At 40.1% G+C, this 26,476-nt stretch overlaps 3 protein-coding genes across 3 annotated transcripts; 1 reads left to right on the top strand and 2 right to left on the bottom strand.

Moving 5' to 3' along the window:
* Positions 1 to 2,386: 2,386 nt before the first annotated feature.
* On the top strand, positions 2,387 to 4,830 carry LOC134870471 (neurexophilin-1-like). Its single transcript, XM_063892655.1, has 2 exons — positions 2,387 to 2,600; positions 2,949 to 4,830. The coding sequence occupies exons 1-2, from the start codon at positions 2,541 to 2,543 to the stop codon at positions 3,675 to 3,677; spliced, it is 789 nt and encodes a 262-aa protein (XP_063748725.1). The 5' UTR covers positions 2,387 to 2,540; the 3' UTR covers positions 3,678 to 4,830.
* Positions 4,831 to 5,781: 951 nt separating this feature from the next.
* Positions 5,782 to 18,746, bottom strand: LOC134871377 (speckle-type POZ protein). The gene is made up of 10 exons (XM_063894141.1): positions 18,658 to 18,746; positions 11,288 to 11,491; positions 11,084 to 11,205; positions 10,311 to 10,462; positions 10,041 to 10,168; positions 9,779 to 9,956; positions 9,609 to 9,664; positions 8,699 to 8,821; positions 8,243 to 8,385; positions 5,782 to 7,436 (listed from the first exon to the last, which is right to left on the bottom strand). Exons 2-10 carry the CDS (start codon positions 11,363 to 11,365, stop codon positions 7,292 to 7,294), a joined length of 1,125 nt encoding a protein of 374 aa, XP_063750211.1. The 5' UTR covers positions 11,366 to 11,491; positions 18,658 to 18,746; the 3' UTR covers positions 5,782 to 7,291.
* Positions 18,747 to 19,625: 879 nt separating this feature from the next.
* Positions 19,626 to 25,744, bottom strand: cenpt (centromere protein T). The gene is given in 14 exon segments (XM_063893622.1): positions 19,626 to 20,006; positions 20,482 to 20,586; positions 20,708 to 20,875; positions 21,051 to 21,150; positions 21,232 to 21,272; positions 21,275 to 21,491; positions 21,720 to 22,556; positions 22,986 to 23,122; positions 23,244 to 23,304; positions 23,490 to 23,623; positions 23,941 to 24,034; positions 24,122 to 24,266; positions 24,349 to 24,463; positions 25,386 to 25,744. Coding segments are annotated over 14 exon segments (2,370 nt in total). The 5' UTR covers positions 25,472 to 25,744; the 3' UTR covers positions 19,626 to 19,876.
* Positions 25,745 to 26,476: the final 732 nt, after the last annotated feature.

The following is a 26,476-nucleotide window of genomic DNA, read 5'->3' as shown; positions in this document are numbered from 1 at the left end:
ATGTACTAGGAAAATATGTGTATCCATATGTGACACTAACATTATTTCTTAAAACACAGATTTCGAATACATAGCATACCGAGACATCTGTGCTGCACTTACGTATTTAAATCCTTCTACATTTTTATTTTTATAACTTTTGTTTTAATCGAAGTTACATAGTTTGTTGATCATTAAAATCAGTCAGAGCTTCACCTAAACTGACAAAGCAATCATTTCCTTTGAGTCACATTCCCCAAAAGATGTGAATCATCATGTCAAATATTTGTGGAGCTGAACATTTGAAAGCGTTTTTAAGGTCTGATAAGTAATTCATCTCCGTCCTGTTGTCTTGCAAGCAGACACAATAATCACAAATAATAAGCACAAACGGGATTAAGATGATAAAGACTGTCATAGTCTGGTCTAGGTTCAGCAATGTGCCCAAAGAATGAGGTCAGCTGACTACCTGAATACACTGAAGGACCAGGTTATCCCATCAATGGATTCTTTCTTCCCTGATGGCACGGGCATGTTCCAAGATGACAATGCCAGGATCCATCGGGCTCAAATTGTGAGTGGTTCAGGGAGCATGAGACATCATTCTCACACATGGATTGACCCCCCCAGAGTCCAGACCTGAACCCGATTGAGAATTTTTGGGATGTGCTGGAGAAGACTTTGCGCAGTGGTCCGAAATCTCCCGTCATCAATACAAGACCTTGTCGAAAAATGAATGTAAGACAGAAATAAATGTTGTGACATTGCAGAAGCTTGTGGAAACGATGCCACAGCAAATGCGTGCCGTAATCAAAGCTAAAGGCGGTCCGACGAATATTAGAGTGTGACATTTGGTATGGTCTTGAACAGTTCCTTTTTGCAAGTGTCTGTGTATCCTTTTGCATTATGATGTAAGATTACTTATTGGTTATCATTACCCTTATGTGTATCAACAGCGAGCATCAAAGTTTATGGTAATCAGGAAACTCATTTGTTTTGTTTTAACTTGAACACACAAAGAAGGAACTCGGTGATGTACAGCCGACAGGAAAGTGCTGATAGCTTTCCCACGTATGTTTCTAAAAAACCCTTTAAACCCGCTTCCTTATTGTCACTTAGTGGAACAAAACAAAACATGTAACATGACCTGAAACACGAGTAAAGGCCAGGTGTTTTTCCAGGTGCAACTTAATCCAAAAAATAAAATCTGCAGCCTGTTAATGAGTTAAACTACCTCTGATGCTATCATATGTCATGTTTATCTTCAACTTTATGAGGCAAATTAAGAGTTTAAATGATTATGGTTGATTTTGGGATTGTAAATAGGTTACACTATGATTGTATAAGCAAGTAACAAAACTTGTGATACAGGAAACAAAGCAGCCGCAGAGATGTTATCATTGCAAGGTGGCAAAGTCACATCTCCGGGTTGGTTCAGAGCCACGATCTGAAATTCTTGTGAGCTACGTAGCTAAAAACAATGCAGGAAATGCTTTGAAATAAGTGTCAATTACAACAGCCTCCAACCTTACTCTGCTTTTGTTGATGAGAGTATGGCGTCCTTTATCACTCTTTATAGCAAGCTACAATATGTTGTTTTGAATGACATACTTGAGGCATTTTAGTGCATACTATGACTTTTATGTATTTTATGATATCATTATTTGGCATATATGACATTTCTATTGAATATTATAGTATGTACTTTGCTATGACTTTTGTGCATTTCATGGCTTGTTATACTGTGAGATTTCTATTTCTTTTTTAATACAAATATGACACATTTTAAGACCTTTTTTCATACTGTACTCTGACTTTTTGTGACAAATTAATGATAATAATAATAATACATTTTATATCGTAGCGCTTTTTCAGGTGCTCAAGGACACTTTACAGTGGTATAAAATAGGAAATATAAATAGTTGAATCAAAATATTAAAACAACATTTAGCACAACAAAACAACATAGTGCATAAAAAATGTCATTGTTTACTACACATGCACTTTATGTTTGTATTGAGTCTAGTATTATAGTTCAGCTTTATTTCAGCGCAGCCTGCACTGCCCTCTGTGGCCACAGTGTGGCAGTGACGGTCAAATTAATCGAAACATAATCCTTGTTTAAAACAGTGTCAGTTACATTGTTTCATCACCCAGAAGATAATGCAAGGTGTTTCTCAGTGATGGGGAGAGGGGGGGGGGGGTGTACAGGCAGAATATCCAAAGGTGTATTATTAACACTACATATCTTTAGAGGTAAGTGAGAGAGAGAGAGAGAGAGAGAGAGAGAGAGAGAGAGAGAGAGAGAGAGAGAGAGAGAGAGAGAGAGAGAGAGGGGGGGGGGGGGAGACCGCAAAACTGAGTGTTAAAAACCTTGAGATCTGACACAGCCTCCCAGTGTGTGTTGTGAGGGGGAGCTGCAGCACACAGGAGGATTTCTGCAGGAAAAAGTCTCCCACTTAGATGTGGAAGGAGCATCATGGACTATAAAAAAAACTACACTCAGCCTGAATGAAGTCCAGGTGAGAGTGGATGGATCTTAAGTCAGGGATTTGTGCAGTATGGAGATGTTTGCCCCACGGTATTTTACTTGGATACTTCTGGAAGGAACCTTTGGTTTGGTAAGTCAAGGACACTGAACATCATTTACACCTGTTATATTAGGGATAGATTGAGCAAGCAGGTGGATAGTAAAAAAGTGTATTTGTTCAAAAAGTTTTATAAATGTTATGCACTTTAAGTGTTTTTTTAAAATACTTTCATCGAAAACCTTTTATGACACCAGATACCTCTGTAAAATTCTGAGTTATTTTGCAGTACCATGCCAAAATAAATAAACACATTTTTTGCGAGTTTCTCATTATTGTATTTCTATTTTGGACACATCACTTTTTGTTTTTTGGACAGTGGTTTAACATGTATGTCCCATTGGGCTGAACATTCACATTTCTCTCCTGATTTCTGTCTAGTTTGTTCTTGGGCAACATCACGATAAACTCTCCTTCAGCAAGAGAGCATCATCTGAAGACCCTTCTTCCCAGAAAGACTCGGCGCTCCGAACTGGGACCTTGATTCCTAACACCAGACTCCCCATCATCGGTCCTTTAATTCCCCATGCAAAGCAGGGACTTCTGGAAATACTTGGAGGAAACTCACAGTCACACACAAACCCATCCTTAAATATAAAGCTCCGACCCATCATGAAAGTCCATGGAGCATCCAAGTTCTCCAGGACGTTCAGCTGGGGGGACTTCTACTCAAACATCAAAACGGTCAAACTGAATCTGCTGATAAAGGGAAAGATTGTGGATCATGGGAACGGCTCTCTAGGTGTCTACTTCCGCCACAACTCCACAGGTGTGGGCAACGTGTCCGTCAGCCTCGTCCCACCAATGAAGGAGGTAGAGTTTGATCTGGAGCGCCAGAGCGTGGTCAACCCTAAAGACTCCAAGACGTTCAACTGCAGGGTGGACTACGAGAAGACGGAGCGCAACAAAAAGGTGATGCTGTGTAACTACGACCCCTCCAAGACCTGTGCTCAGGAGCAGACGCAGAGCCACGTCACCTGGATGTGCTCCAAACCCTTCCAGGTCATCTGCATCTACGTCTCTTTCTACAGCACCGACTACAGACTGGTGCAAAAAGTGTGTCCGGACTACAGCTCCCAGAATCCAGGAGCCTACCTGCCCACAGGTTAGCCACAGGGAAAGCCTCAGCCTACTTTAAAGTTTATGTTTTAGTTCAATATCTTGCTTGTTTTAGGATTTGTCTTAGACTGTTTTTATTAAATGCACAGTAGCTATTAGTGCTGCAACAAACAATTATTTTCATTATTGATGTGGCGACTGTTTGTTTTTTAATATATTTTTCAATGCATCATTACGTTTTTATGAAACTTGCTCATGAAAGCCTTAACTTTAACATAAATAATGCAGATAATCCTGAGGGGAACTAAATCATATTCAGTATTTTCTTCTTTATTAACGGCATGAATGATTCTCAAAATAACAATTGAATAAAGTAATTATTTGCTCTACATGTATTAATATCTGCTGATACTAGACAATAGCACGTTTTGGTTTGTTAGGGCTGATATAGTTCAGCTTTTAATACTTAAAAAATAAGACTATTTACACTGCCCGGCCAAAAAAAAGGTCACAAGCCTGTGGGGGCAGTGCTATGGTCTGGGGTTGCTGCAGTTGGTCTGGTCTAGGTTCAGCAACCTTATGTGCCCAAAGATGAGGTCAGCTGACTACCTGAATATACTGAAGGACCAGGTTATCCCATCGATGGATTCTTTCTTCCCTGATGGCACGGGCATGTTCCAAGATGACATTGCCAGGATCCATCGGGCTCAAGTTGTGAAAGAGTGGTTCAGGGAGCATGAGACATCATTCTCACACATGGATTGGCCCCCACAGAGTCCAGACCTGAACCCGATTGAGAGTCTTTGGGATGTGCTGGAGAAGACTTTGCACAGTGGTCCGAATCTCCCGTCATCAATACAAGATCTTGGCGAAAATATAATGCAAGACAGAAATAAATGTTGTGACATTGCAGAAGCTTGTGGAAACGATGCCACAGCGAATGCGTGCCGTGATCAAAGCTAAAGGCGGTCCAACGAATATTAGAGTGTGACCTTTGTTTTGTCCAGGCAGTGTATGTATACTGTATAGTCAGGATGTCCCATGCATTTGCAACGTTCTTATTTTGCATATTACTTTACACTTTTGCCAGATCTTGCCAAATGTTGGGCCTTATGTAGGCACCAAAAAACATGTATGTAAAACAATCAACCCTAATAAACATATTAAAAGAATACTTAAAAAAATAAAATTTGTATATCAACTACTCACCGTGTTACCTCGAATTTTTGAAGAAAAGGTTTTCCCTCAAACTCCTCCGTGGTGACGAGTGACGTAAATCAGGCCTGCAACAGCGAAGCTATCTCAAAACATCGATAACCAAGTCTCATACAACACGTGCAGTTTATCATTTACTATAGTTATATATATTGATGTGTCAGAATGTTTAAGACCAACATATACTTACTGGAAAAGTTATTCCTTAAAGCTTTCACATCATTAAAGTGGAGGGAAAATATATGACGAGGGGGGAAGAAGTGCAATGTAGCAGTGGAAATGCTTAAGTAAAAATCTAAGGGACTTAACTTAAATACTTAACTGTTCAGATAAATGTTATTACTTACATTGCAGCACTTAAAAGTGTGTTGGTTGCTTTTTGTCCAAATTTCACTCGTGTTTTGTTCATGTTTTCGACAGTGCGACTTGCACAGTGGTGGCAAAGTCCATAGGGGCTTGGCCTGGGAACTGGAAGGTCACCAGTTCAAGTCCCCGAAAGACCAAGTGCCACCGTGGTGTCCCTGAGCAAGACACTGGTTACCTACACTGCTCCCCGGGCGCCGTACATAATGGCAGCCCACTGCTCCTAACACTAGGATGGGTCAAATGCAGAGACCGCATTTCGTTGTCCTAGTACTTGTACTCTGTGCAATGACAATAAAGTTGAATCTTAATTAATCTTAATCTTAAATAAAACAAGGACACATTAAATATTAACATCTCTTAAAGTTGGTTCCATTTGCAGTAATGGGATACACACTACAATTAGGTTTATGCCAGTAATAAATACATTTATAAATCTTCAGTCACCAAATGAAATGTCATTAAACTGACACCCTCCCTTAAGATGTGATCTGTGTCTGTGTAGTCCCATAATCAACTATTAAACATCTCTTTAATGAGACAACTGAAGATAACAGATTCAGACAAAAATACCAGACAAGGTTTGCATTGCATTCAATACAAAATAGTTGTGGTTTAATCTGTTGGGAACAAAAAATGGTAACAACTAAGTGTCACTTAATAACCAGCGATATCTACAGGAAAGAAACGACAGTTCCTTCGATCAGTTACCATTTCCCGCCAGGTTGAAATGATAACCTTAAATGTATTTCGTGTGGTTTGCCTTGGTGTGCATCCTTTCACATTCGGTCTCTTCTGAACATTAAAACGTGTTCATTTCGATTTCATTTCCCCTCAGTCTTTACGCCTGCAAAGGAAAACATGTCCGCTTTTTTTTTTCTTCAATTTGACGGTTGAAAATGCTTTTTTGTTTACACAGCTTCAAAAAAACATTGGTGTCTGTACAAATTCCTATGAAAAAAATAGAAATGACAGTTCTGGGGGAACAAACAAATAGGAAATTCGTCATAGAATAACATCAACATGCCTGATTCAATCTCAATTGTAATTTGAAACCATTTCCTGGCCACTTTTTTTCCATCATTTGTTGTCTCCTGGTTGGTTTGTCCGTCGAGACGTTGGGATATTTTTTCCTCTCAAGGCTCTTAAACAGATCCGCACACAAAATACAATTTCCCCATGAATGACATCCGGTTGCTTTTCTGTACCCTCTCTATTCTGTTCCTCCACGGCTTTACAAAAAATGAATACGGAAGCGAATGAAGCAGAGTTTTTGGAGTACATGTGTCGTTTCTGTCTTCTTAAAGGGTTCTTGTTCTTGGTGGTCCTGTTGGGTCTTCAGTATGTGCTTGCCTACAGTATTTCTACTTTACTGCTGGTAAGGGTTCATGAGGGGGTGACCTGTGACTTTAGTGCAATGTTTCTCCAACTTTCTGCGGGAGTATTAACTTTTAGTTTGTCCCATATCTGCTTTTTAGACTAGCCCTTGTTGTCTTTCTCAGGGGGGGGGAGGGGGTTAGTTTGTAACTAACAGGCCCATTTTTTCTTCTTCTGTCCCTCGCAGGCCCATGTGTTCGAGAGTTTAGGGGCATCTCGGACCCCAAACCGAGCATAAAGAAGCCTTATGATAAAATACACAGCTTAATTGATCTGTCTTTTAATCCTCTTTCTGGGTGTCCAGTCCTTCCTCCCGTACGGATTCCAAAGTAGGAAATAATGGGGTGTCGAGAGGTTTGGTTTTCACACACGGATAGGAGCACAATGTCTGACCTCACTGGGCCAGAGCCGAGGAGAAAGGGGTATTGTGTTTATTCTTGTAAACAAGAAACATCCACTTCACCAGCGCACCTGCCCCTCTCTTTCCCCTCCACTTCCTCTTCCTCCTTCTTTCCTCCATCTTTAGAAGAGACCAAATACAGCAGGTTTGGATGGGGCAGAGGGGGGGGGATCCGGGGGAGGCTGTAGGTAGTGAACTAAGTAACAGCAAGGGGAAGGTTGTCCCTGCGTGAGGGGGGGGAGAGTCTGTGTGTCTTTGTGTGTATTTGCATGTGCGTGTGTGCGTATGCATGGGTGTAAGCGTCTTGCTGTTAGGATTGTTTGAGGCGCTTGCGTGGCGGTCCGAGAAAGGGACACTGTGCTGAAGCCAGGGAGCGGTACGCCTCGGCCACCAGGTGAGGATGAGACGCCACCATGGACTTCCAACCTGCCGTCTCCATCACCTCCGCAGCGTGGCTGGAGGACGGGAACAGAAAGACATAATGTTAGGGAAGATCCATCGGTAGAAATCAAATATTTGTATATTATACGTAAAATATCCAAATCAAATATTATACACCTTTTTTATTTAAAAAGGACAGATAATGCACATTTTCAAGTTTGGGTTTGTGTTTTCTGTCTCTACTGGGACATGTCTCCCTGCTTTAATGTTCAAAAAAGGTCTTTATTTTTTCTCATATTGCCTGTGCTGCAGCACCTCTTTTCACCCTCTGTCTGAAACCAGAGCCCAGTCTGATCTGATTGGTTAGCTGGCTGGCTCTGTTGTGATTGGTCAACCGCTCAGAGATGTCCCGCCCCTAAGCCTATCAAGTAAAATGGTTTGGAGCGCTAGCCAATAGAAGCGCACGTTTTAAATCATGATATCAATTGTTTCAGCTATATACAAATAAATGATGTAGTTTAAGGAAGGGACACAATCTGAAGGAATATGTGTGGGCTGAGTACAGACACATGTTCAGAGTTATCTTCACATTCATCTAGGTCGACACCTGAAACAGTGGTAGTGAGAGGTCAGGTTGTCCTGATGCCTCTAGACGCTTTTAATAATATCAGACAGATCCCTCCATGGGAGATATGTGAAATCAAATTATGAACAGAGACACCATGGGATGAGGCGCGAGGGTGACACTGTCTGTGTCTGGTATCATCAGTAACAATGCCGAGACGACGAGGAGAGGGAGCAGACGCAGCAACAGAGACAAACTGTTCGGAGAACTTCTGAGGATCTGTAAAAAAAAAAAAGGGATGACGAGTGAACTCACTAGTTGATGAAGTCGACCGCCTGAGTTTTCAGCTGGTCGGCGCTGTGCAGGTCAGCCAGGATGAGGATCTCAGCTGCGTTTTCCACGGACAGACTTGTACACAGCGCGTCCTCACACATGACCTTCAGTCTCTCCAGAGCGTACTACAGACAGAGACAGGACATTAGCAGTAATAGGTTTAGTGAAAACTGTGCACTTAATTCATGTCATCACCGTGTCTGCTGTCTTCAAATTAAATACAGAAGAGACAGCAATTTTAACATCTGCTGTAACAGATGTTGTAGCGCTCGGCACTTGGGTTAGAAATAACATCTCCATATTTTGGATTATCCCACGTTCTAAGCATGGGATGCAGTATTGATGACAATGATACTAGAGAGCGGTAGATCTTTAATATTCAGAGCTAGATACAGATTTCTTTTCATAATTAGCATAGTCGATGTATTGTTTTAATACCTTGTCAGCCGCTGCCAGCAAGTCGTCAGCCATCTTGTCCAGGTTGGGAGCTTTGTCTGTGTAAATGAAGCACATCATCTCTTTGAAAACCTCCGGCTCCACATCGTTGATCTCCACACGGTTCTGAGAGGAAGAGACACCAAGGTTAGAATAATGTTTCCACGGCAGGAGCTCAAACTACAGCAGGTATGATACCTCAAGTTTACCTCATCAGGTTTGTGCATCAAGCCACGAAAAAATTAAACACATTCAAATAATAAATAAATACATCTGTACACAGTGTAACAAATATGCAACAATAAACCACAGATTTCAGTCCAAATGATTTAATATTTGTCGAGACTAGCCACTAGATCAATATGTGCACTTATTGTAACCTTGGAGCAGATTGAACAATGCGACCACTTCTCATTTCAAAAGGTATTTCGAGAGAAAAAGTTTGCAGTTTGTTTTAAAACACAATTTAAAACCATTTCATTGTCATGTTTTCCATCTGCAGATTAAATCTACTCCTAGGGTTCAAATTTATAAAAGAGAAATGTATTATTCTTTTAAATCTTTGTAACAGAAAAGGGCCTCGGTAAAAAAAAACAACAACAACATCTGGGCTGCTTCTCCTGCAATTTCATTTCGTACAGTCACATGTGCACAGATGAAAAAGAAAAAGCAATTCTCTGCTTCTGCAGCTTTGTCAGTGAAGGATGAATCCTGACCCCCGAGTACGGCAGGACAATTTCATTTCAGGTGCGCTATCATTCAGCTTCTGCAAACAGCTCCGTGCTGCAGCCGTTTGACAGCCCACAATCCTTCACTCACTGTAACTCCTCAACACAGCGGGGAACATCGGAGTGAGACGCTAGGGAAAAAAACACATTCATTTCTAGGGGTAAAACAAGCTGAAGGGACTCGCCTTTTTGCTTTCTTCCATCTCGTGCTCAAACATGGCGCTGAATACGGGGGAGCGTGCTGGAGGGGGGATGAGGAGATATAAGAACAATATGTTAATGTGTGAGTTATCGGTCAAGCAACAGTAACATTTAAATACAAATATTACACCCACAGTCTGCCTCGTGTCTGTACCTGCGAGGATGGCTTTGTGAGCCTGAAACTCCTGTCCCGCCACACAGAGGGAGCAGTCTGTGAAGCGGGAGTTTTCCCACAAACCCCCCAGCTCGTCCGCTAGCCGGCAGTCCGGCACCTTCACCATGTTCATGGTGTTCTGCCCCGATATGTTCACAGAGTCCTGCACCACGCTCACCTGGTGGAGAGATTCTCAATTAAATGCAATACTTAGAAAGGCACTGGAGTGATAAAGGGTGTTTCTTGAGACTAGGCAGTGTACCTCGCAGAAGAGCGTGAGCTTGTCGTCAGGTAGAAGACCGTTGGCCTCATCTAGGAGGAAGTCTCTCCGGATGAACTTTTTGAAGCCCCAGTCTTTCCCCTGGACAAAGCGATATGCCCTCTGGCTTTCTGCAGAGGATCAAGACAAAAAGGAGTCAAGAAAAGATAAGAAAAAGTGATTTTAAAAGATTGCAGGAAAACTGCGAACTCCACAGGATGTTAGATCTGACTCTTCAAGACTTCAAAACTTTAGGCTCCCCAGCGGACTAACCCATGGCTTTGGTCTCCTCTCCCTTGGCGTTGAGGATGGAGAATTTGAACTTGGCGCGCACCTCTGCCTTCGGACAGCTGACCAGCAGCAGGTAGAGAGACAGGTAGTCTTTGCTCTCCTCGTCGAGGCCCTTCGGATTCACTCGCAAACACCTGATGGGGAGAGGATGTGATATTTAGGATCTCTTGAAAATGAACTCCTTACTGGACTCATTTGAATTAAATATGAAGTGTTTATGTATTGTTGTCCTGAACTAAAGGAATACAGCAGGCTAACAGAGCACTCACTACTTCTGACTCATCAGCCTAATATGTGTTGTGCATACTTATGACTGAATGCTAAAGGGCCTCTTGTGGTTACTGTGATTCACACTTTTTGAAAAACATATTTTTTTGATGAGAAGAAAGACCTTCAAAACTGAGACTAAACTTGAAGAATATACTCTAAAAATGACTCTATAGTCCCTGAAGGTTTGCATAAACACTGCAGTGCAAGTATTTGGTCAAATATTTGATTAGTTTAAACGTAATGACCAGTTTCAAAAAAATAAAGCACTTTTCCATCAGAAAACCATTGTTATATAAACAAGGTTCTGCTGTGAAATGCTATTTTGTGTGGAAGGTTTGCTTGATAAAAGGGATCAAAATTGATGTATGATTTATAAGGCAGACTAAAATGCATGTTGAAATTCGTTTCAATTCCTGTACACTGCAGAATGATTTTGAAACCTGGATTTTAGAATATGATGAAACACGGCGTTCCTGCCCACCCACCATTTCAGCTTGTCGTTGGCCCCAGAAGAGAAGGTGGAGCTCTTGATGACCTCTCCCATCTCCTCACGACAGAAGCTGAAGTTGTTGATGGTCCACATGTAAGAGAACTTCACCACTTTGATCTGGCAAAGCAGACAACTGTCAGTAAAGCTAGGAATATTGGATGTATTTGACATGTAACAGTGCTTTTGGCCTTATTTGTACCTGTGTGTAACACCAGCTCTCGGCCACGGGCCCGCTGGACATTTCCGCAGGGGGAGGGGGACTCGGGACTCTTGACATTGCCAGCGTGACAGAAGGTGTCGGGGGCAAGAGGGTGAGGAGAAGAAATCCGTCACTTCCACTCGTCAATGTTCAGTCCTGACGTCCATCTGCATCAGCACACGCCAGATGGAAGCAGTTTGCCCCCTAGAAACCGACAATGTGAGTGTGATTAGTTGATCGAGTTGAAATCCCATCATCTACAAAATCCTGTTTAGCTGCGTGAGACACACTCTCCTAACGAGGCTGCAGGAAACTCATTTGAAGGAAAAAAAACAGCTCATTGAAATGCAACACATAGGCGCTGTATCATTTCATTAATCCAGTTTATATTCAATATCACTTAATTTATGCGGCCACATCTCCTGGTATTGAGGTTTGTGGAGTTGCGGCGGGAAGAATTGTCCCTGACCCGCTGGGGGACGGCGGGAGATCGATGGCCCGAGCCTGTTCTGAGATCAATAGCCACCGCAATTGCAATTAAGTCTCCAAAATGAACTGTAAATAAACAAGCTGCCTCCCAGGACTCGGATGGAGCTACTGGCCAAATCCAAGGTTCCCTAATTAAGTCACACAGAAACGGATAAACACACACGCGCTAACACACTTCAACATCATGCCTATATACTGTCCATTACCTTATGCGGCCCTGACGCCTGGCTCTGAGATGTTTATTCCATGCACTAAATATCAACCCTGACTTCTTTCCGATATTACGCTTCTTTGTTTGCAAACTACAGGAGGTGCCATCGCCCTGTAAAATGAAACCGTTAGAGTTGAGCCTTTTTTGTAAATGGGCTGAATCCAGAAAAGAATCCGCCACTTCGAAAAGTTCCAAGAAACTGCTATTAACAGGCATTTTTATAAATGGAAATGAATTGTAATGAGCCGTTTTTAATGCTGACTTCTTAAAAAAAACAACCATTGCAGATGAGAATGACATTGCAAGTTATAAATTGTAGCTTTAGATGTCTTTCATTTTTGTAAAGCACTTTGATTTGCCTTCTGTTGAAAGGTGCTATATAAATACACTTGCCTTGCTTAGATGGGACTTTTGATTTTATTATTGCACGTGGTTAATGTTCACTTGCTCATTAAAATAACAAACACTTTAAAATTCAGCATAAATGTCTAATTATGGGATACGAGTGTACAGGGACTGTATTTCCCAAAACTGGAAATCAACTAGACACAATGCCAGATTCATAAACCTTTTTCATCCCATTCCAACACCTCATGCTTTCAATCTGTGCCCAATTATTGTTCCACTCTTCAATACTGTATTTTCTATTTTACCATTGCTCCAACCATTAATCTGTCTCTAGCTTTCTCTCACACGCAAAGACTTTAACGTCTTCATCAATAAATTCATTTGGGTCGCAAAAGCAGCGAAACGAATGGTGACGTCTGGGAGTTGATGGTGTCACTGAATGGAGGTGAAGCATTGAGTGATGCTGCTTAGAGGCTGTGTGAAATCTAACATCGGAACAGACTGGACGATGAGAGCATGAACATTTACAACAGATTTTAGTAGCATAGTAAAGTAAACAACTTGCTTTAAATACACTTTGCTTCCCTTTGAATCAGCTTAGCATTTTAGCGTAGGACTATAGATAAATTCTGACAATGCCGATGTAAGCGACATTTTTTCTACAATTCAAAGCCAAAAGCTCATTGGAGAAAACCCTAGGATGATGGAAGTCGTTGGGAACATCTCAGGAAGGAATTGAATCCCTCCAAATTCTCCTTTACAGGGCATTGTGCATAGTATGTAGTATGAAAATGGAAAACTTAAATTAACTTCTATGATATCTTCTTCACAGTAACAGCGTAGTCCCTGAAACTCTATGCAACAGAAACGTGTTCGGATGGGACAGGATGTTCATACGCTGCCAACCACTCTGCTGGAACTGAGCGATACTAATGAGTCACAGTCAGAGCCCGAGGAAAGAGGAAGTCTAAATGGGGAATAAATAATTGTAATATCGTTTATTTCATCATTTTTGTTTTATTGACATGGCTGTCCTGTGATTATATAGTGCCGAATGCACCAACAATTTGGGAACAAAAATGGCTTTGTTGTGCCAGCATTGCTCCAATCAAATTGCTTCATCTTGCCGAAGCAAAACAAACCATATGAAGCTTAGTTTAAAAACTGTCTTTGGACAACCACAGATTGTTCTTCGTTCTTAAACAGTAGCCAGATGGACTGAGACTAAGATAAAGTAAGGGGGGTATAGGGAACGAAAATGAGAAAGAAAGTGATAGAGAGGCCAAATGGAAGAACAGGTGGCGAATGAAAGATGGGCCACCGTCCGAGGAACCACTCGCACAGATAAATTGCTGCACAAAGTGGTTGGATGGAGACAAAAGAAAATCAAGCAAAGGCATGAGAGAGAAATCAAATACAGGTTTGTGGACACGTGGACTCTGATGAAGACGCACGCTGCATTAAAACAGTCCCGGCACACAACTGCTTTCTTCTCAAACACCCAAGCGCTGAGATGTGAAACAAACAGATTGAAAAAAGAAGTGAAATCGCCAGACAACTCAGCCACAAGGGTTTAATCCTGTTTACAATCAGGAGTGATACCTCAATATTGTAGGAAGTATTTGTTGTGGCAGAGGTTGTGTTGTATTCAGATTGCCAACTGGAGCATGGCAGATTCTCAAGAAAGCTATGCATGCATGTAACCCAGTGGGATTGTTATGACATCGATAGCAGCCTCACAGTTATCCTGAGTTTATTCTCGTTACACTGTGTCAGCTGGATTCGCTAACTGCTGTAACTTCTGCTGCTTCGGGTAAAAAGCATTTAGACTGGCCAGATAAGAGGTGGCTTTTACTGTGAAGAAGATCAAGGATAGGCAATGTATGTCACTGCAATTAACACTGGCTGCATGGTTCGTCAAAAATGCAATAAAAAAACAGGACGAGGTCATTCTCTTTAGAGTATCAGCTTTAACTTCTGCAACAGAGTATTGGAACAAGAGATAAAGAGATGCAACACCAAGCTGCACACCTCCAAAATCAGCCAGCCAATAAAATCTCCAAATGAAATATGTAAGTTGTTCTCTTCTGACACATGACTTACATAAAGAACATACAATATCCAAACTCTGGTAGATGTATCCATCGAAGACTCTCCAAAAACATCAACTACCATCAGCACAGGTCAAAGGCGGCATGCTGATTTTTTTTATAGTTGCTTGCTGAACTTTCACCAGACAATCTACACACTTATCACAAATGTGGATCATCTGTGTCGGCAGTAATCGCAGTGAGGTTTTCTTTAAGTTAAGGGATGCGATCAAATCCCCTCATATAACCGACAGAGAGAAGTATGAATAAATGTCCATTCAAAATCTAGTAGATGGTAGAGGAAAGGTAAGGAATCCATGAACAGATTGATCATCGCAATCTTTTCCACCTTAATCATGTGAGGACAAATCAGCCTGAACTTCGCAGCAGTGTTCATACAAATAATGTGGCAGAGCAGATAATATAGGATTAGCTATGAAGTTCAATATGAATTCAAATGAATGAATGTATCTGTAGAGATATGATATATGAGGTGGCAGTTATGACCATGCTTTCTCCTGGGCTTCTGTCCCTCTGACCAAAAAAGAGAAATCAATCTCTGCTCTAAATTAAACACTAGAGGTATGAAGGCCTTTCAGACGGCAATTTCCAAGGGGGATAAAAAATTGCAACCGTTGTCGAAGTGTCAGTGAACACAATGTCTATTTCCAAAGCTCTGGTCTTTGAGGACTGCAGTAAGCCACAGACAAACCTTAAAACTATAATTGGTACAGGGACTGGGGATCGATTGCACAGCGCGTGTCGGGCCTCTGTGGGAGCGATTTCATATTCTGCCCTCGGTCATGGTGCTCCTCCTTTCCTAAAAACTCAATCTCAGAGAGGTATGAACTATTGATTTTGCTGCAGCGATCAGCTTGGCTCGCTCTCATCCCTGACTTTGTGCAGAACCACAATTACATTGCAGGGGATTTGAGCGGGCAGAAAAGCATTAGCTACCAGGCTTTACCTCCTCCCTGTACTTCCTCACTAAAACCCTCCTCACTCGGACAGGCACGGGAGGTTAAAAGCAGGAGAGACCTCAATGCATATCTAATGTGTCCAGTCACCTGGCTCACACCACTACAAACACTTACACATGACATGTTGACCTCTAAGGGCAGAGACCCCTGCAGGCCGCAAAACACTGCAAGTAGTCCCGTCATTAAAGCTTTAAATGAGGTTTAAGGGGCATCGGATAAGGAGCAGTGGAGCCACAGTTTCACTATTCAAGTTCATTTACGCTTCATTATGCTTCAGCAGTAGTGCTTTTCGAGGAAGTTGAATCAAGGAAAAATGTCCATTATGATTCAAATTCAATCATTTAGTAATTTTCAAAAAAATCCCTGATTACCGTAATTTCCGGACTATTAAGCGCACCTGAATATAAGCCGCACCCACTGTATTTTGTACATAAATAAGCCGCAGGTGCCTACCGGTACATTGAAACAAATGAACTTTACACAGGCTTTAACGAAACACGGCTTGGAACAAAAATGGACGGAATGCTCCGCTATCTTTGCATCAGTGAATTTGCGGAGTTTGAAACTTTTTCCTCGTAGTCGGGAGGGAGCTGCTGACACAGACTCGTTCGTACCCTGATGGACAGGCCTTTACGTCTCATAAATCTTAGACACCACGATGGTCCACCTCTAAAATCCTCAAACTTCATTGCGGTGGCAATTGTTTTGGCTTTCAGTCGGATCTGCACAGTTGAAACACCTCGGCCGTCTGCTCTCTGTGTGTTGATCCAGTCTTCGAGCTCATTTTCTAGTTCGGGCCATCTGCTTTTCTTCCCTCTGAAAGCTTTTGTTGTCTTTTTGCACTGAGTTAGTTCCTCACGCTGCTGTTTCCAACGTCTTATCATCGACTCATTAAGGCCAAGCTCCCGTGCAGCAGCTCTATTTCCTTTTCCAACTGCCAGATCGATCGCCTTCAACTTGAAAGCTGCATCATATGCATTTCTCCGTGTCTTTGCCATGATGAGGGTGACAAAATGACTACCGTAATCAGGATGATGGGAAGTTTGAGCACGCTCGATTTACGTCACATTAGTTTTTTGTCTATTTTTTTTCAAAATCCCATTTTGGCGGCATGAAGCGTGGGAAAAAAGTAGCGGCTTATTGTCCGGAAATTACGGTATATATTATTCTAAAATGTAATCTCTTTTGCCTACACTTGCTCTTTATTGTTCAGACATCAGGTTCCAATAAGGAACGTTTAAAGTATTAGGGATGAAATAAAGTTTGTGACTCACTTTAAAAATGAAATATGATTACATGCGTTACAGAGTTGAAAACAGATTTTTGTAATTACATTTCTTTTTCGCACTGTGGGAAAAGCTGTGCTAACGCAGTGGATTTGACTGTAAATCATCAGACTTTAAGTGAGCTCAGCTAAACTGAGTTGTGTATAGTCAGTATATCTGGAGGGCAAAGCCAGAAAAAAATTGGTTTAAGACTCTGCTAAATCTGCTGTGTGGCAGCACTTTGACTTTTAATATTGGGAAAGAAATGTGCCAAAAAGACAAGTAGAGTTTCCAAGAGCTGCAAGAAAGCCAAGCTCTGCCTCACAGATACACTCGTGTTCAAATCCATCACGAATCATTATACAATATAATGTTATCATCAACCACACCACAGACTGACAAACCATTTTGTGTAAAGTTGAATAAACTATTCCCCATAACTGACTTGACAAGAAAATTCAACATCAGAATCTTCCCAATGATACAAATGTCCAGACTACTGTGTTCACCAGCAGCGTGAGAGAAAAATATGCTTTCATTGACACATACAGAAGTGGTATCAGTGCTGTTCCACAGAAACCTGACGCATTCTACTGACACGTCAATAATTAGTACATGGCAAGTAGGTCAAATCACCGGCCACCATGGCAGTTTCCCTTATATACTATTATTAAATATAACTTTGGTAAATAAAAAAGGTAAAAGGCCTGGATTCAGGTTACATATTACAATACATATGTCAACTTTCTGGTAACTAAAGACAGAGTTTTAAAATCATTCAACAGGTGGCAGACCATACAATTGAGAGCCAATAGTCAGTGACAACTTCACACTTTCTTACTTTAAACAGTGGTGTAAAGTAACTAAGCAGATTTACTGTACTGTACTTAAGTACAATTTCGAGGTGATAGTACATCATATTTACATGTTTTGCTACTTTGTACTTCTACCCAACTACAATTCAGAGTTTAATTGTGTACTTTGAATCCACTACATACCTTTAGTTACTTTGCAGATTTGGAATAATGATGTAGATATAACACTTGAATCAGACTTTGGTTACACCTGGAGTAAATTCACAAGCTACCCTGCAGCAACAAAGTCATTAAAACTAACAATAATTACAATCAAAACATATCATATATATTCATCTGAAAAGGGCCAATAGGCATAATGAGTACTTTTACTTTTGGTACTTAAATTATATTTTGATGCCAATACTTTTCTACTTTTACTTTTACTAACACTTTGATGGCAGGACTTTTACTTTTACTGTATGTCTACCTCTGATTGTAAATGACAACTTTGAATGACAGTTTCTGAGCAGATTGAGAAAACAGATCATACCAAGCAAAGAACTTCTAAAAGTCAAACATACTACTTTAAATCATCTACAGTCGTAGCTCTAAAAAAAATAAGGATAAAGGCTTAGGAGATACATCCTCTTGTTCCTGACATGCATCTATTAACTACATATATATGACATTCACTTAAAATATATGTATTATCAACTATATATAACATTTAAACAAAGCCATTTTAATTGTGATTTATTACGATTTTAAATTGTAGCAGACGATGCTGGAGACTGGAGCTCAGTTCGCAGTTATAGTAGGCGGTGACAGTAGCAGGTAGTTAACCTGCTAACAATACAGATTATCGAAAAACGTAGCTTACTCTAAATTGTTTTCTTGAATAAAACTTGGTTTGAACAACAGTGTGCCCCTAAAGAAACATAAATCATATACAGTGATGACAAGTTATGGTACATTTCAAAATAAATAAAAACTGTGTGTAATCCAGACCCTCTGACGATAGCACGACAGCTAACTGATCGAGCTAGCTGCTAACCTAAGCCAGACAAAAAGGTCGGGGAAATTGTCGAAATAACTGCAATTAAAAATACGACGTAAGAGCTTTAATTCTATCTTTTTTAGTCTTAAATCCATATATCACTGCGTTTTGTTTTATTTATCGATGAGCTTACCTTTGTGTTAGGTTAAATTAAGACGCTAGTTGTCCGGAATACTCTGTTGTTGATTGCTAGCATGCTAACTGGCAGACATGAAGTCTCACAAAGAGAGCCCCCTGCTGTCTCGGAGCAAACCAACAGCCCATTAGTAAATGAGAAATTACAGTATGCAATGTTCAGCATATGTATGTAAAACATACTGTATATTAGGATAAACACACATCTTATATTATATATACTTACCCGTAGAAAGACTAATTATGTTTACTATTATACATCTATCAAATTGTTTGTTTCTTTATTAATTCTGCTTATGGTATATTTACATATTTGATTATGTTACATGTGTTCTTGTACATTTCCTTGCTGTGGGGCAAATAAAGGGCTGCTGATTCTGAAGTGTGTGTGTTGCTGTCCATATTTGTTCGCTTCTTTGCCTGTTTGTAAGATACAAAACAATTATTAAAGTTATTTCTATGTTTGGTTAAATCAAACTGAGGCCCCTAAATGTTATCAAAACCAAATCATTTTATCATCTGAAAGCGGTATTGCCTTTTTCAGAGTTTAACACAGCAGACCAAGACAAAAAAGTGTCAACGGATAAAGGTTTCCTTTAATTATGATGTGGATGGAATCACTCTAGATGTATTGGCTCACACTGAAGGTCTTTAATACATCTTTAACCTTGTGTCGAGTGGTTGAGGTTTCCTATTTATCTAGCGCAATCATTTAAATCATTAATTGCACTAGTTCCCCTGATTGTGATAAGGGTAAGTTGTAACAAATTTTGCCCAATCTAGAAACACACAGGACAGTATGACCTGCCAGGGACAAGAAATCCCTCTGCAAAAATTGAGCCTTCTTTTCCAATATACTCCCACAAGAGCCCAACTACAAAATCATTTTATCCAAAGCCTGATGATTCTGTAAAAGCACTATTTGAAATGTTTTCACAACACTTTCATACAAAACAAAACGTGCAATTCACTAAATGTATTTATTCATAACGGTCAACAAAGGCCAGAGAAGAAAATATATTCAAAAAGGGGTAAACTGTTTTCAACAAGCCAATGGTTGCAAAGAAAAGAGTATACATAACAACAATTATTGTCAACACATATTTACACATTTAAATATGCTGACAACTATTACCTGGAAACGTCAATTGTCCAAATCAAAGGCAGTGAACTAAAATGGGAAAGTACACAGTAAAATGTGGAAGTATATAAAACATTCATCTCCGCTTTTTAGGAATAACAATATTTCCGCTGGTTGCAATAGGGATTAGGAGTTTGCGCTGTTCCATACGAAGATATTTTTCGATCAGCACTTCCACTGGCACCATGTCATTCACATGACCCTGCCTGCAAAACAAATAATGGTTTGGTTAAATGCACATAAAAATAACTCGAGTTTCAGATACTTTTCAGGGATACTGTTGGTAAGCTATGTGCTCCATATTAGAGGGATAATTCAGAATTAAGAGATCCTTATTATTGCTGCTCATGTCAGTCTCATGTCCTTTACTTCAGACTAAACGTGGAGTTCAAGCCTGCCACCTAGAGGTCGGTATTTTCCAGTGTTTTTCTGCTACAATATTAATTTCTACATATATAGTATATCCAACATCATACTGAAGCATTGTATTAATGACTTTGTTGCTGTGTGCATGCAGATAATCCCACCAGCATTTATGTTATTTCAAAGATCAAGAGAAGACATGGCAAACATTCACTGCTGACGGCCATAACACAAACTTATTTGTTTGTATCTTTAGAAACTATTGATCCCAAAGTCATTGGTGTTGTCCTTTCACAGCTTAGCACAAATCACACCTACCTTCGCAACAGAAGTTCAGCATCTTCGACCTCTATGGTTTTTCTCTTTGCATGAACAGCATATGTCTCCAAGTCCTCTGCCAGTCGGTCAAAGTATTTATCCATTCTGGTAAAGACATTAAATAACATGAAGCTAGTGTGTGTACTGCAAATGGTAGAAGTCCATGGTGTCCTAAACATATTACAGTGCAATATTATTGAATTAAAGGAAAAGTCATGTTACTTACATATCTTTTAGGACAGGGTACACATCTGGAGAGACTCTTGTTTTGGCAAAGTGTTTGAACACGTTCATCAGGTAGCTCTTGGAAAGTTCTGTCTGCTTTTTAGCCGGCCCTTTCCCCTTCTTTCTCCCTGGCTTTGGTTTAGGAGCGGGAAGACTGTCCCCTGTACTACTGCTGATATAATAAATAAATATAAAAAGTCAGCAACATAGTAGATGATGAATAATCAAGTGACATCCAGATAAACATACAATAACTTTAATTCCTTTTAAACTACGCTATAATGGAAAAAGACAGGTTTTATTTTTGAGAAAGGGACTAGATTGTAGTATAAAATGCAACTTACCTTGCTTGAATATTCTTGAAAACTGTAGATGAGGCCTGAGGATTGGGCTGAAAAAAGTTCAGTTTCTGTCTGACAAAAGCTGGGGTCTTGTTTGGGATCGCTGAAGATTTTAGAAAGGAAAAAACACTTTACTTCTATTCTCATTTGTCCTTTAATAAATCACACTCTAGCAAAGACTTACCATCACTCTCTTCACCTTCTTCCTCATCCTCATCCTCATCCCCTCCTCCTCCTCCTCCTCCTCCTCCTCCTCACTAGGGGCTTCAGCAGCAGGTTCTTCAGGTGAATCGTCACTCAGGTCTTCGGTATCATGCACCGGCTCCGGAAGAGGAAAGGAGTTTTCTTTATCAGCGCCAGGATCGGGGTCCGTGTAGGAAGCGTGTGTTTCAGGGCTTCCCATGCCCACGCTGCTTGGTGCTTTAGACTTGCCATCAGACCATCCTACATGCAAACGAAGCTGTTAAACCTTGAACTCTAAAATACTATGACATGCAGTTCATCCAATTCTTCCCTTTTATTTCCCACATGTATGACCATTTAGACCTACTTAAAATAATACAAAAGCAACATTATATTGATTTATAAAACATAAAAGGACAAAAATAAGTAATGGGACATCATTTGAGAAAATTACACTTAGTGAGAGATTAAATATTTTGACGTCCTCACCTTCCTCTGTGGCATCATCCAAATCTCCCGCTGCCTCAGTGAGGGGCACAATGACAGGACCCTCAGAGCGACAGGCCCTTCTGCTGGTGTGCTCTAGGTCACGCTCTTCCTGTTCTGATTGCTGCTCAGCATCTTCCTCCTCCGGCTTCTCATTATGCTCATCTTCAGGTTGAGAATCAGCCAAATCGTCCTCCACTTTCTCTGCAGGAACCTCTTGATCACTTTGATCATCTGCGGTCTCCTCATCTTCCGCAGACTGAGTCTTTGCTGCATCATCCCCTCCAGGTTGAATATCAACATCACTTTCTTCTTCTTCTTCTTCTTCTTCTTCTTCTTGAGTGTCTGGTATAACATCTTCTTCAACCTGGGAATCAAGTCCTTCTTGTTCCTCTTCAGTTTGAGTGTCTGCTGCAGATTCTTCTATCTCAGAGGGAGCACTGACTGCAGCAGTCTCTTCATTTTGAGAATCAGCTTCAGCTTCCTCCTCTGTTTGAGCTTCTACATTGTTCTCCTCTTCCTCAGTAGTTGCTGCATCCTGCCTAACACTATCCAGGGATTCAGCTAAACCCCCCGCTTCCATCTGCTCCACCTCCTCCTCCTCCTCCTCCTCCTCCACCTCCCTCTGAAGCTGAGACGCCATTACCGTTGGTTTGTCCTGAGTTGCGACTATTGAACTGTTGTCGGTCGTGGCGTCAGGCTGGTCGTAGAGAGCCGTGTCACATTGGAGGATGTTGGTCATGATGTCAGATTCAGAGAGTTTGCTGAGGCCAAAAGTGATGCCCTCAGAGTCGGTGGTCTTACTCAGAATCTGCTCCGTCTGCCCAAAGCCTGTCCCGTCTCATTGACAAGAAGGGAGGGAAAAATCACACATTAAGTATCAATAATGTCCCACAATAGATGCAAATAGCCTACAATATTGTTATTGATACCCCACTATTTGAGCCTCCTTTCATAAATAAGTAACAGCTATATTGGCTCCCTTCATCCTGCTTGCTCATGTAACTGGTATTCAATTCAAAATGTACATTTCATACTCTATACCAGGTCAAAATACACTTGGGGGGGGCACATTTTTTTTCTTTTTACATAAAAATATAATCTAGGTAAAAGTAGTGTTTTTTTCATTATTATTGAAACTTCACAGCCTAAATTGTTATCAATTGAATTCATTAATATTTAATTTACTTTTTCAGATATATTAGCACATGGATCTAAAAAGGTACATTTTTGTTTGGTTACAAAGAGTGTTTTTATCATTATAATCACCTCCCATCTGCTGTCTATCTACAGCAGCACCAAACTCTTCCTCTGAGATTACACGCCGTTTGGAAACTCTTCTCCGCAGGAATTTCTTCTCAGTCGGAACATCCACAAAGGGTGTTTTTAGACTCAGAGAAGTTTGACTGTAAAACAGAATGGAGAGACCACAGTTATATATCCCCTCATTCACATTGTCAACAGCAATCTAACTTTTTATATGTAATAGGAAAACGACACGACTTTGAAGTTTGATATTCAATTGACCTTGACGAAGCAGGTGATAAACGGTCTGATTGTACTGATTCTTCCTTTTCCTCCTCAAAATCTGTAAGCACAAGCATTCATCAGCTAATAAAACCAAGACACGAGTAACATATACATAACTCAATAAATCATCTAATTCTTGTAGCACTTATTTAAATCCAACCCTACTGAACATCTATCAATTGACCACCAAACCTCCTTAGGATCTAACTATACAACACTATTCAGTTGTGGCTTGAACCTTACCTTCTCCAGCCTTAAGACGCTTTTCAAAAGCTGTTACATTTAGGCTCCGACGTCGTCTCTTCCGGCTCAGTCCTTTTACGGTACTCGCTGCACCAATAGTTAAATCAGGCAAATCTAACCCTGACAGCTCCAAACTGAAAGGGAAGCAAATATGAACTTGTTACACACAACACAACAAATGTCAGCCAGTAGCATACAAACTGTAATATTGCTGAAGAGACAGAGGGTCAGAGTGGATGTTGTAATCAGGTTTAGACTGAAAAAAGTAGAACATTTGAAGACATCATCTTGGACTTGGAGAAATTGACATTGACATTTTTCAAAATGCATTTTAAAAGACAAAATTATTATTTAAAAAATACTTGATTGATGAATCATCAAAGATCATTAGTGGCAGTGCTATCATCCCAAATGTCAGCAATATGCAACTTCCATCATGCACACAACTCACCTGGAAAGCATCCCTGTACTATTAGAGTTGAGTTGAGATGTCTGCGGCTCTTCTGACATGGCACTCTCATGAAACAAAGGCGTCCTCACAGGCTCTGAATCACATGAAGAGTTAGATGACTGAAAAAGGGCCACAATCAGATGCAACATTAGATGTGAATAAAACCATGCGTTGCACATACCTGTCCGCAGTATGTTCATGAGGATGTGCCTCGGTGTCTCTCCATCATCCAACAGCATTGAGTTTGATGTAAGCCTGTTAGGCAATCTGAATGAGCCTGAGTGAATCCTGCTACTCATAGCATTCAGGGATTGCCGGTTTATACTCTGGAAAGAAGGTCAATAAGTCAACCTTAAGAAAATCCACAGCATGTCCATGATCAGCACAAGCTCTGCCAGCTTTCCTCACCTTCCGTAATTTGTGTCTCTGGCTGCTTTTAAGGATCTCCATTGGGGTTTGGGGAAAAGCATCATTCTTTCTCAGTCTACTGCTTCTCCTGTTGAAACTCAGTTTTTTGGAGGCACTTAAGACAAGACAGATACGAATGATTATAGATTAAAAATCCTTAACTTAAGTATGATATAAAAAAAGAAACATTCTTTTTACAATAAACACTTGGAATTATGAAGGTGATTTCAATGACATTGTAGAAAAGCATAATTGGGTGTTCAATCATTATGTTTGTATGTCAAAAACTGAAAAGGCGGAGGATCTTGGGTAAATAAAACAAGACTTTGCCTAAAATGTAAATCATTCCCTGTAAACTAAAAAGAAATCAGGTTTGAATTGAAAACAAGCACAACTACACAGCTTGATAACAAAATAGTAAACCCATGCTGATCTACAGAGGAAACCGTAGAGTGCATCTTTGGATAGATGGGATAATAATATATGATTGCTGTTATTATAATTAGTATTTCTATACAGGGTTTTAAATAATTGAGAAATTATATTTTCCATAGTTTTGCCGTGTTAAATTACCTCTGGCTGGCAGAAAACTCACTACTCTTTTTTGTTAACTGGATTTCTCTACATTTCACATGCATATTTTATTTACCATGCCACTCCTTGAACAAGTAATGTAAATAGTATCCTACTTTTAAATTGTGTTAGCTGTAGTTTGGCCCTTTGTAGTGTTTATTTGTCAGATAGTCTACAGTTTATCTTGCACTGTCAACATGTATATATTTGACTTTTTAGTTATAATATTTTGAGTTATTTATATGTTATGTTTGTTCATTTTCTACTCTTTTTATTTGTGCAATGCCTTGTTTTTACATGCTGTTGTAACGAAAATCATATTATATTGCTAAGTCTCTTATGGGATAAATAATGTTAGCATTTATCAGAGCTGGCGTTCATACTCAAAGCTTGTAACAATAAAAACAACAACAGACTTCGCCAGTTCTTCCCAACAAAATGTAGTTAAGTTTTAGGTGAAGTACCTGCGGGTGATGGGGGTCCTTGGTTGCTCGGTGCTGAGAATATGGTTCAGCAGAACCCGGGCAGAAAGGTCCTCCGTTCGATCCATTTTGAAACAGAGCCGGTTATTTCTTCTTTCTCCAAGACGGTCAGCTGCTTAGCTCAGCTTAGCTAACAAACGTTGTCAACGGTAAACAGTAGAATAAATTGTGTTAAACAACGGCTCTATATAAATCAGACGAGACTAACAAACGAAGCTGATCTTAAGACCGTGTCAATTAACACACTTGTTGTCTAGTTAAAAAAAATGTGACTGCTTAATGTTGTTTCTTTCAGCCATGGTTGTGGTTTCAACGGATTTACTCCTTGAACTGTCCCGCGTTATTTTTGAGTGAAATCCCGCGAGATCACGTTTCTTCTTCTTTTACAACTAAAGCGTAGTTCTTCTTCTGTTTTTTCAGAGGCGGTTGCCTTCCAGACGTTGCATTACCGCCAACTACTGGATATATCATAAAATGACCTTTTCCAAAAAAAAGTTGTGTGAGAAGAACATTGTTTTTTGAAATGATAAATACAAAGTGTATACTCACAAGGGAAATGACTGCACTCCTCCTTCACAATTAAAAAAATGTTCAAACAACTAAAATTCCCTGAAACATATGGCACAAATATGATACATCTATTTCTCTGTCATTTCTTTTTGTAATGTCTCTTACCTTGGATTTTGTGACCTTTGATTGTTATCTTGAAATGGGTCTAGTGTTTGTTTTATTTTGTGACTGTTATTTACTATTTATTTATTTATCTACTGTTGTGTCTATGTTTGATTTGTTTTAATATATATACATATAGCTGGGTGTACAGGTGTGTTTTTCTTATATATTTTATTTGTATTTGGGATTGTAGAAAACACCATTTCAATCTCCCTGTATGTATCTCACACATAGAAGATGGACAATAAAGTTGACTTTGACTATATGGTGATGTACCATCATTCCAAACATTAACTGAATTATGTCCTTAATCTTAGTATGTTATTCTCCTGTCTCGTTATGATTATATTCCTGCTGCTAAATAAAATGAATAATACAAAATGATAATATTTCCATTTGTT

The sequence above is a fragment of the Eleginops maclovinus genome, chromosome 10 (genome assembly GCF_036324505.1).
Source record: "Eleginops maclovinus isolate JMC-PN-2008 ecotype Puerto Natales chromosome 10, JC_Emac_rtc_rv5, whole genome shotgun sequence".
Lineage (NCBI taxonomy): Eukaryota > Metazoa > Chordata > Actinopteri > Perciformes > Eleginopidae > Eleginops > Eleginops maclovinus.
This window is presented reverse-complemented; position numbering and strand designations above follow the sequence as displayed.

Excerpts from the sequence above, each read along its gene's own strand:
- LOC134871377 (XM_063894141.1), bottom strand. The coding sequence starts at position 11,365 with ATGTCAAGAGTCCCGAGTCCCCCTCCCCCTGCGGAAATGTCCAGCGGG. Across the intron at positions 10,169-10,310 it reads AGAGGAGACCAAAGCCATGG|AAAGCCAGAGGGCATATCGC; the intron begins GTTAGTCCGCTG and ends GATCCTCTGCAG. Across the intron at positions 8,822-9,608 it reads AGATGGAAGAAAGCAAAAAG|AACCGTGTGGAGATCAACGA; the intron begins GCGAGTCCCTTC and ends TCTTCCTCTCAG.
- LOC134870471 (XM_063892655.1), top strand. The coding sequence starts at position 2,541 with ATGGAGATGTTTGCCCCACGGTATTTTACTTGGATACTTCTGGAAGGA. Across the intron at positions 2,601-2,948 it reads TGGAAGGAACCTTTGGTTTG|TTTGTTCTTGGGCAACATCA; the intron begins GTAAGTCAAGGA and ends ATTTCTGTCTAG.